Raw genomic sequence first — 11286 nt, forward strand, 5'->3', positions numbered from 1 at the left:
TTTTTTTTACTATTCTTAACCTGGAATATTTCTTATCTGGGATTAATACTGTCAAGGGCTCTAATCCACGCAAAGTGAACTTGTTGAAAATTTTTCTTTCAGATTCATCTGGCTGTTTATTTGGGGCCTTTCTAACACCAAAACACTCTTTGAGATCCCCAGAAACAGGCAGCACGTGAAAGGATTTTTAAATTTTTACATGCATCTTTTACACTGCTAAAAACTTTCATATTCCACTAGCGTTAATTTGCATTTTCTCCTGTTTCCTGGTATTTGAATGTTTTGCACTTTAACGTACACTTTACAGTGCTGGAAACAATAACCCTATTTAAAATTTCGCTGTGGCAATGAGACAGACCTTTTAAAACCTTATCGCAGCTGTTCAAATACAACATCATTGTCAGGTTAAGAGCCAGTGTCTTTTATAGCTGCAGTCTCTAGCTTCTGTGTTGCCGGAGAGTTTAAATATTACCTTCGTAATATTCGCTGCTTTAAGATTTTTTGCCGCAATCCCTGCGCCTTGCACAGCCCTCTGCCCTTCCCGAGCACGCTGCACGGCCACTGAGGTTTTAGCACAGAAACGGGGATCTCGAAAATATGTACATTTAAGATCATTATCAGAGCCATTGCTAAGATTTGTCTGAGCGCAGAAACAAGCTGCAGCGGAGTTCACGACGCTCCCGCTTTGAGGACTGGATTCCCCCCCTTGCTTTCTAGCAATTTCCTCTTTTTAAACAACAGCCCGGACAACCCACAGAGTTTAAAGAAACAAAATACTATTTTCCTTGACGCAGTTTAAGACTTGACTGTTAAATCTAATCAGGAATTTTATGCCCATCAAATGGGTCTTTCATAATCTTTATTTACACTTTAAGAAAAGAGTGTCCCAGAAATATCCCAACTGAAGTATAATCCCAGAGGTTTGCTGTGGATTTTGCCCAATAGTAAAGTTAAAACAATAAGCTAATGCTTAACAGCTTTCCACGCCAGCCTCTGTTGTGCTAAATGAGATAACTCCTTGGCTCCTGATTATACATGAGGTCTCTTTGATTTTTAATTGAAAATATGAATTTCTTGCATGTCGCTACACGGAAACTCAGATGATGGCTATGATGATAATGATTTAAATATCGCATTCAGGAGTGGCGAACAGCTCCGTAAGACCCTTCGCTCACGATAAATCACGAGTTGTTTTAAAAACGGGCAGCAATTTTTTATTGAAAATGAACAGTAGGAAAGTTAAAGTTTGATGTAAATAGAAGTTGAATAAACATGCAAGAGTCACTGGGGAACTAGGGACTTAGGCTCTGGGCATTTAATGTCACTGTTGTTTTAAATCATATTAAAATGGAATCAAGTAATTAACATTAATAAATAAATCAATATTGTGCAATAAATGAGATATACAATCCACATTAATATAAAGGTTTTGCTCTCAGAGCCCCATATTTTTCCGAATGGGAGTGGAAAAAAACCCAACCAAGGGGTCCATGCAGATGTAAATTCCTATTTGCTATAAAGCATAGATGGACGTTACAGTTTTCTCCTCTAGCAAATGTCAGGGCTAAAAACTTGAGGTTAGAAGACGTGGCTGGAGGGATTAATTTTCATTACCTTATCTTACTAAACATTATTACTGGTGATATGTTTTTTTCTCGACTGTGCAGACGATTCCCATACTTGCAATTTGCTGTGTTTGTGCCTCATTATAGGAGGGGGATGGGAGAGGTACGAAAAAGGCTAGATATTTTGCAGATGCCTTCAGTAACAAAGGTATTGCGAGAAATATCTTATGTAAAAAATAGGCTGGAACCCAGGAAGCTTTAAGGAATATTACTTTCATTTAGTCGATTTCAGCAATTTATTTTAAGCTATATTTTAACGTGCAGACTATATATTTTATACCACGCTGTTGTATTGAAGGGAGATTGAAGAATATTTTTTATTTCAGGAAAAAAAATTGGCTACAATATTGTGACCTTTCTTCTTTTAATAATTAAACTGTCACGTTGCCCAGATTTCTATGTGCCGTATTTTCATAGAAAGAGTCGACGTCTGGGTTGAGAGCTCAAATACCCTGGACTTTTTTGGGGGGATGGGGTGGGGGGAACATACTGACGACATTGTCATGTTTAAAATACGAAAGCTTATAAAATATACAAAATATCTCGCTGGCCATTTCTTCAAAGGTGTTATTTCTGAGTGTGGGGATCGCACGGTAGCATTGACTGTGCTCCCAGGTTCGCTCAAAGTCGTACTTCGTCCTCTATTGCATTCTGTATTTCAGTGCACACAGAAGTACATATCTGGTGTTGTAAGATTTTAGCATGTAGACTGGTCGGGTATTCTGCACTCAGCTTCTGCTTTTGGGTTGCATATTTATCTTTCGGTAGATTCCAGCCAAATCTGTAATTTAATCTGAAAATAAGCAAATACCCTATTCGTTCTCCAAGAAGGACAAGCCCAAAGACATTTGGAAATAGCTCCCAGCCTTTTTTTAAGGAATAACACAGAAAGGGGGAAAAAAGACTAGGAGAGATTACAGACTCCCACAGAATCATCACATTTACTTGATGATTCAGAAAAAAGAACAAAGCAGCGTTTCCATCTTCTTCTTTTTATTTTAATTAAGAACACATACTGGCTCCAATCACTCGTTTATATTCTTTGAGATCGGCCTCACTGTAATTGTGAGCGGTTAAGGCATCACATCATAGCAGCCTAATGGACTTGGGGTTGGTGTGGGTTCTCTAAAGCCAAGAAAAACAAACAAATAAAAAACCTTTGCTAAATATTTCCCTCTCGAAATAGGTAACCCCATCGAGAGACCAGGGGCTTTTCCTTCGGGCTCGGGATGTGGTTAAAAGCGCTACCTTTAGCGTTAAAGATTCCAATTATTTTAGATTGTACAATGCCATTTTATTGCAGACGGAAAGGCTATTTCTAGGAAACTCTTAACAATGAACTTCTAAAAAAAACTTCAGCGGACAAAGTGCCAACAAATGCTTACACGAGAGATGGGGCTTTTAAAATGCGGAATATGGCTGAGCCAACGTGAAATAGATTTCGATGAATTCTGCAAAACGGCAGAAAGAAGCGAAGCCTTTTCTTTGGTGTGATTGCTATTAAAAGTGTGTATTGGAGGAAAAAAAACCACAATAAACAGAAAAAACGGAACATGCTCGGTCACTGGAGAATGGCCAGGAAATTCGTAAGCTTCGCTTTGATTTTCTAATATATAATTCCATTTTAATAGATCTCCATAGCGTTTTTAAGGGAGAGAGATTTCATTCAGCAATTCCTTGGCAAGATGATGGTCGGATATTAAAAATATCTTTTTTTTCCCCTTTACTCTCTCTCTTTAAAAATATACACTGTCTGAATCTAAGGCTAATCTCGCGTTTAAATAGAGTGTTTTTTTTTAAATTAAGCTTTCTGTACCTATAGATTATTTAAGAAAAGCTTTGAATATGAATTGAAAGAGAAACTGTGTAAACGCATGTTTTTTATACTACTTTTCTTCTAGCCACGTTAAGGCTGTCCTAAGAAGTGTAAATAGATTTTTGTTCCAGTGAACGAATTCTGAATATCTTTTTTTTTCTTAAAATTATGGGTATTTTTAAAGCTCGGATGAATTATAAAAGATTACGACCAAAAAAATTCTTTTAAAGTAGCATATTTCTCGAGCACGTCACGGTTATGGGTTATTTGTTTAATAAATCTTTTTGATGCTTTATTTTCTCATTTGGAAGGCCCTGAAATCTTATCGTTACTTATATATTAGATATTTTATTAGCAGTGGAATTATTATTAGGAGGAAAATATACTTGAACATCAGGACTATTGTGGGCATTACAGCACATGAGCGCGCCCTCCTGTGGCTTTTCGTGGCAAAGCACGAGGGAATTTCTTCCACTTCCCCGGCTTTCTCTTCTGCTCTATTTGCCTTTCAGTCACGAGTTTATTCCTTTCTTTTTAAATAGAAATTTAAATTTGCTGTAATTGAACATTTATGCAAGATTAATATTAGTATGTTTAGGTTTCCATGGCCCTCTTTTGCGGTATGTTAAAATTTTAAAGGGAAAATAATCCTCTAAAATAAACTCTTAAAGCACTACAGGGAACAGGAAATCAAACAACTTGTTCTTGCCCTTTGGATTAAGGCTGAGAAGAGACGCTAGAATTTTGCTATAAGCTTAGGCGAAACGCTTTTAGATATTCCCTGCGACTATGTGCTTTTCTAAATAATAGGTTTTGTGGGGAAATGCATATCCGGAGAAAAACTCTCTATAAATATCATCTTTCTCCCTAAATAACAAAGTATTTCTTACATCCCCCGCGTTTGATTTCAGAGTGGCCCAAGTATTTTTTTTAGGAACAGAAAGATATTTGGTTAATTGCCGGGCACCGAATCAGCGAAAAGGAAAATAGCCAGACCGCGTTTCTCTTGCCAGGGGGGACAGGAGGAGGGCATGCTCCCCGGGTCGCTGCGGAGAAGCTCACCTAAAAGCGGCTGCGATTTTCTTTGCGTTATGATGCATTTGCTAATATGGCCAGCTATGCGGTAATACGTGTGTGTGTGGGGGGGGTGCGTGTGTGTGTGAGAGAGAGAGAGGGAAACAGAGAGAGAGAGAGAGAGAGAGAGTGGGTGGTGGTTGAAAATAACAGAGGAACCTTAAGGCGCCTAATTATTCAGAAAGGTTAAAGGTGATGACCTTGACATTTTGGAAGTTCAAAGGCATACACTTATGTTTTTCTTGCTAAAGAGTTAAAAAAAAATTTTTTTTTAGCCATGCATTCCTCCGAGTCCATGTCTCGATTTTTTAATTCTAGGGCTTTTCCTGACTTATTTGCCAGCGTTTGTCTTCACTGGATGCGAGCATAGAGAGAGCCACTTCGTCCTACTCAAAAAAAAAAAAAAGCCAAATTCTTTTCTCACTCCTTCCCTTTATTGCACATTGCGGAAATCTCTTTTTCACTCACCAGAAGGTGTATAATATAACCCAATTAAGCTGTTTAGACCCTCGGGTTTTATGGTGTTGTCTAGACAGTTCAAGGTTTTGTAAACAGCCGCGGCAGGTCACGCCGCATAAAGCGCGGGGACCTCCGCCGGATCCTGCCCTGGCGAAAGGCAGACCCGGGCCCGGCGCGCCGCCGCGCAAGCGGCCGCCCGCTCCCGGCGAGCCCGGCCGAGCCCCACGCCCGCGCTGCGACTTAGATTTAGAAGATCCACCCCTCTGTCTCCAAACTTTTTTTCTTTTTCCACTAGTGCCAACTGTTTATAGCTCCCTCTGGTCTGCATCGCCGTGAGCCCTCGTGCTGGCTTAGCCTTCCCTAACAAGCAAACAGTCATTGGCGTTTGGCATTCTGGGCTTACTGGGAGCCTGACCAGTTAAAAAGCCTTTTTCGTTGTTTATAGTAATTGCAGCACCATCACAAGTGATGGTCTGCAGACAGCCATGTTTGCTCTGCCTCACACTCAAGGGGGAACACTGAAGGTTACACATACCTACAAAAGGAGAGTTAGATTTCAACTAGCATTTGTTTAAATCGCGTTTCAAATAATCCGACTTGACCTCCTCCCACTATTATTTAACTGAACTTGGCTCTAGCCCGGGAAACGCTAGGATCCTTCAGAGATGGAAATCCATACACTGCACGGAAGATATAACCTTAACTTTACTAGAAACCATTTATTCACATGAAAAAGACAGTGGCCCATGCTTTCGGATGACAATAGAAACATATATATATATATATATATTTTTTTATATATAGCGAACGTACATTTACCATCTCTTAAATAAACCGCATTCAGTTAAAGGGAGGAAAGTGTTACCCTAGCTCAAAAGCAACAACATAATCCCCCAAACTCAATTAATTGTAAGCAAAAACTACCAGACACACTGCAGGTCCATTGCTGGTACTGTGGGAGAGGAAAAAAAGCACCTTTGGCGAGAAAAATTTGAGAATGGACTGTTGGATTTACCCTAGTTTCCCCTTATCAGGAATCTGCTCCGCCAAGCCCCGAAATCTCCAGTGGCCATTCAGTGTGTGGAGTTGCACGTGAAAATGAAACTTTGAGTTCCGCAGGGTGGATGTGTCATGTAAACCAATTTACATTTGCATTCAGATGGCGGGTCAGAAAGAATGAGATTTTCTTTTTTTTTTCTTCTTTCTTCCTTTTCTCTCTCTCTCTCTTTTGTTTTCCTTTTCTTTTTCATTTTCAAAACAAGGGATTTCCAGTGAAATATTGGAGTCGATCTCTGTTCAGTTTCTTTTCTTTCATCCTTCGATTCTGGAACCAGATTTTAACTTGTCGGTCAGTGAGGTTGAGCATTCTGGACAATTGCAGTCTTTTCTCTTTGTTTATGTACACATTGAAGAAAAACTCACGTTCCAGTTCTCTTATCTGATATTTGGTATAGGGACACCTCTTTTTCCTGGATCGCTGAGGAACTGCTGAAATTCAAGAGAGAAGAAACTGATTTATGCTGCTGCTACGAACATACTCAGATAGGAAGAGATCAGAGACTTTGACAGTATCCCATTGCCCGGAAAGCAGCCCTCTAGCAGTTCAGAAAATATTCCTGGGGCTTTTACTCTCTGGGTGACTTAGCAAAAAAGAGAGTATTTCCCAACTTGTCCTTAAAAGAAAGCACTTCGAGCAGTACAGAGAGATATTTAAATGGGCTGGAAATATTCCAAGTTGCTCAAACTCCTCTCTGCCCCCCCTGCCCCAAACAAACGAAGACCTTAAGCTCTAAAATGAAGGCAGCTCTGAGCACTACCTGTGAAACCTCCCTGCCTCCCCCCCTCCAAATCAACAATTTAATAACAATTAATATCCTCTTCCAAGAATACCTTAAGCCCACCTAAATTGGTTTCCTATCGTAAACACGCTTTACAACGGTAAAGGAAATCTTATAGGATGTATAAAATCCTTTGGATGCTTATAAAATTGCACATAAAAAGCGGCTTGACAAAGTGTTGGCCTTGTACTCTTGCCCCCAATTTACTACTGATACCTACCTGAACTGTTGCTCTTCTCTGCAACAGCCTCCCCCGAAGGGGAATCGGCGCTGTTTGCTGGTGTCACTTTCTTGTCTTGGCTGGAAGGTGTTTTACTGCAAGTGCCGTGGTGGGGCTTGCCGTCGCCCTTGCCGCCGTCGCCGTCGCCGTCGCCCTCGGAGAGCGGTGGGTGCGGGGGGCCGGGGGCCGCCTCGTAAAACTGGTCGAAGCCTTGCGGCAGGATCCCGTTCCTGCCCACCGCGCTGTACAAGTTGGAGGCGGCCGGAGACGGTCCGTGGTGGCTGCACACGGGGTCCGTTTTGAACAACATTTCCGTCCTCCTGTTCGCAGGCTGCAGAAAGTCTCTGTGCATCACCTCTTCAGCTGAGTAATACGGAGCATAACTGCCCCTGTACTGCCATTTGCTGCGCTCTAATCCGTATTCCCTGAATGCTACTTCGCGCACAGGTTGGACATGAGGTAAATTAGAAGAATAAGGAAAAGTCATTTGACAGGAAGACGATTGCGACAAAAAAGAGGGTTTCGTCGAGAAATCTGATGGTGAAACGTAATAAGCACACCCTGGCAGATACATATTGGATGCGCTGTGGCTGCAATCGTCAAACTCAGTCATGTCTTCCTTTTTGCGATTGCAAGCAACCAGGAGGCTTCAATGCATTGAACAAGATCCATCTATTGCACAAGAGGGTTTGGACAGGATCAACTAAGAAAAAATCCCCACCGTGTGCTGACGTGCAATTCATCTTGATTGATTCTAGTGGTAATTATGTCACGTGACGCGATGTAGAAATGTCCTTATATCTATATCAGCCCGTCGGAAAGACTCCTAAGATCTCTCCAAAGAGCCCTCCCAGCACGGAGAGATGAGCATTTGGACAAATATAGTAGGTTTTTCCCCTCGTTCTTTTGCGAGGCGACGAGATAAACATAGGTAGTGGAGCTAATCACCTGAGAATGTGCCGTCCCACTGCTGAAACCAGAGCGCAGAGCCTCGCAGCTCGCACACACACACGTAACCGCCCGGCTCTCCTCCGAGCCCTCTTGCGAGGCAAACCTTCCACGGGATTTGAGGAAATAGGCTCAGAAAAAAAGCATCGTTAGGATAGGGACCTTTGTATTGCGGGGTGTGGGCTCCAAGCCGGGCAGCCTCGACTCTGTAATGTGATCACTCCCTATTAGCAGGAGTGATATTTGCTGGCTGCTGCTTACACAGACGATTAGAGGGTGATAGTTCACTTAGGAGAGCCAAGTCCCATTTACATATTCTGTCGTACGAGTGAATCTGCCCGCTCGGCTCCAGCAATCCACAGTTGGCATCAAAATCGCTCACGAAATTCAAAGCATAAGTCCCGATCACCTCATTTTCCCTTGCTTAAGCCTGTGCTTAAGCACTGTGCGCTCGTATAAGGGCGCCAGAGACAAAATGAAATGAGAAATATGCAAACAGAACATCTCTCAGTAGCTTTTTTTTTTTTTTTTTTTTTTTTTATAAAAAGGAGATATTTTCAGGCTCTTCTGGAAAGAAAAGGGCCAGAGCAGGAAAAGCAGTCCACCAGGCACGGTCTCCTTGGGAAGCAGAGCAGCAGACAAAGTGACCTCTGTTCCCGTGCCTCCAACTCCCACCAAAATGTTCACTTTCATTGGAAGGGAAAAGCAGGGTTGGGAGCAGGCGACACACACAAGACCCGCAAGCCCCACAGCTGCCCTGCCTTCGAGGGCTCATTTTGGTCATTTTTCTCTTTCTTCTTGAAATATTATTTTACACAGACGAACACAAACCAAGTCACAAAGGCTGAAAAGAAAGAGAATAAATAATACGGTCCAGCAATAGCTCTATGCTCGAGCAATTCCTCATTCCAGAAACGTTTGCCAGCTCTCTATGGGAATGCTTTCCCCCCCACACTGTACAGAATAGCCAGAGGAGCCCCGCCATATGCTGGTCTCCAAACCAACCCGAAATCTGGCTGTGCTCCCCACGCCAAGCACTGCCGCCCCCTGCTACCCAGGGCGCTCCGTCCAGACATCAGGCCACAGATGACTTGCAAAAAGGCAGCCTCCAGGTCCCCCAGCAAGCAGGCAGCCCGGCAGGTAGGGAACCGGAGCGAAAGCACCAAGCACAAGTTGGGGGGAAAGGCCAGGGGAAGCCTGGGCTTTGTCAGGGTGGCGGTGCCCGCCGAGGGGTCGGCAGCAGCCTTGGGGCTCCGCGGGGACGCCCCTCTGCGCGCCCCGCCGCGGCGCCGCGGCGCTCGGCGAGGGGCAGCTGCGCCCCGGGCTGCTCCCCGCGCCCGGCCCCGCCACCGCCACCGCCAGCGCCACCGTCACAGCCACCGCCACCGCCACCGCCACCACCCCGCCACCGCCACAGCCCCTCGAGCATCCCCGTCTCTCCAGCATCCAGGGGCTGCCAAGGGGCTCCCAGAGAGGAGCCCACCGTGCCCTTCCGAAACACCGAAAGACCAAAAACGGACAGAAAAGATTAAGCTTATTCCTTCATTCTTTCTTTCTTTTTCTTTTTTCTTTCTATAATATTGTATTTTTTTGCTCTGGTGTTTCGCTTGCAAATCACCACCAATGCCACAAGCTGCTCCCAGCACATAGACTTTCGCAAGGTATCAACAGAAATCAAGACACAAAAACACCATTTCCTCCCTTTATCGGCAACTTTCGAGCCTGTTCGATTTCGCTGCAACACACGAACAACCTCCTAAAAATTATGCCTGCGCAGTTAAAATGGCTCCTGTGTCACTTACCACCCTGTGCTTGCAGCAGAACAGGGCAAGGATCCGCTTGGATTGTGCCCCCAGGTTTCTGCTCGCTAAGCTCATCACGAGAGATGGTTCTGGGAAGCTCTGGAGCTTCCTTTTCCTCACCGTTCAAGTAACTAATTACGCCTTATTCAGAATCCTTCACCTTCCTTTCGATGCAGCAAACCCAGCATCAATTAAATTTTGGCGCAGGAGCCAACCGGTTTCAACTAATTCAAGTTCAAAGACATGGCGACGATTTGTTAATACGAAAACAGCCCTTTTAGGAAACAGTCCCTTAAAAAGCAATCTAATTTGGGGAATGTGAGTCCAATATCGCCGCAGAGACCCCGCTGGAATAAGGCAGACTTGGAGGGGTCCTGCCTGCCAGACCATTTTCACACTGAGGTCGGTTCCCAGCCCGGCTCTGTGCATTACTTTCCCCGTTTTTTTGCCTTAAGCAGATTAAATAGCATCGAAACGTAAATGCACATTATGTACATATTCAGGCGAATACTTTACCGTTAGGCGTCTTGAAACATCTGCAATCGTTGSCTGGAAATAGCAAATATTCTAGTCCAAGAGACATTTCCAAAAGCCCTCCGTGAAAATTAAGACGACTTGCATAACATTCGGATTTAAAAATATACCCAGTCCGGCTGGAGAAGATGCGGTATTTTTGTGCCACCCAAGATAAGACACTAACTTGACCTTAACTTTGTTATGGCGCCCCTAGTATCTGGAGAACGTGAACAGACACTGTCTGGCAGCTCTCGTAAAAACTGACTGGAGAAGAGATTCTGAGTCATTTCATTTATTGCCACTACAGTTCTGCAAGAAAGCTTTTCCTCCCTGCCAAACTTTAATTATTTATGCTCTTTTAGGAAACACAAAGGCATCCAGAGCCATTTCAAACAATCAGAGTTGCGTTTCCAGCCTTATCGAACGAGTAGGAATGGAGAGCCCCCTCGGAAGGGGTTTATCACGTTTAGACTGCGGTAGGATTGCAAAGATGTTTATGTCTGAGTAAATAGAGGAATAGATGTTCTCCTGCATGCTGTGGAGGACGGAGACATGTATGTCGTAGCTAATGGGTGCCCAGTGCACACACCCGCACACGCATACACCCAGAAACCCAGGGGGGAGGGGAGAGACATAGGTGAAAAGACACAAAAATAATCTATCCAAAGTGTTTAGCATCCAAAGTATAYGCTACTCGTGTACATCTTCTATGCCTATACACAGAGTGTCGCACATAGATGTGGCTAAATGCACACAAGTGTGCACGCACATGCACCCTCGCTGGCAGATGCTACGTGTGCATGCGCAGCCCTGTGTCCGGGCGTGCATGTGTGCCGGATACATGTATGTGCGCCTCGCCACATGCCCGCAACGACTGTCGCCACTCACGGCTTCGATTAACAGCCGAAATCTCAAGTATGTACATGCATGAAATCATGCAGCATTTCCTCTGGCACATATGTGCATTCACAGTAAGTGCCCGCAAATA

The 11286-nt window shown here is 43.8% G+C and overlaps 1 protein-coding gene across 2 annotated transcripts; it reads right to left on the bottom strand.

Moving 5' to 3' along the window:
• Nucleotides 1-6200: 6200 nt before the first annotated feature.
• Nucleotides 6201-7723, bottom strand: HOXD11 (homeobox D11). 2 transcript variants are annotated; one of them, XM_026075632.1, is made up of 2 exons: nucleotides 7033-7723; nucleotides 6201-6462 (listed from the first exon to the last, which is right to left on the bottom strand). In XM_026075632.1, the coding sequence occupies exons 1-2, from the start codon at nucleotides 7643-7645 to the stop codon at nucleotides 6227-6229; spliced, it is 849 nt and encodes a 282-aa protein (XP_025931417.1). In that variant the 5' UTR covers nucleotides 7646-7723; the 3' UTR covers nucleotides 6201-6226. The 2 variants fall into 2 exon arrangements, with proteins under 2 accessions (XP_025931417.1, XP_025931420.1); XM_026075635.1 differs by having other exon boundaries at nucleotides 6227-6459; nucleotides 7033-7694.
• Between the last annotated feature and the right edge of the window lie 3563 nt (nucleotides 7724-11286).

This window comes from Apteryx rowi, unplaced genomic scaffold (genome assembly GCF_003343035.1).
Source record: "Apteryx rowi isolate R43461 unplaced genomic scaffold, aptRow1 scaffold_110, whole genome shotgun sequence".
In the NCBI taxonomy this organism is placed as follows: Eukaryota; Metazoa; Chordata; class Aves; order Apterygiformes; family Apterygidae; genus Apteryx; species Apteryx rowi.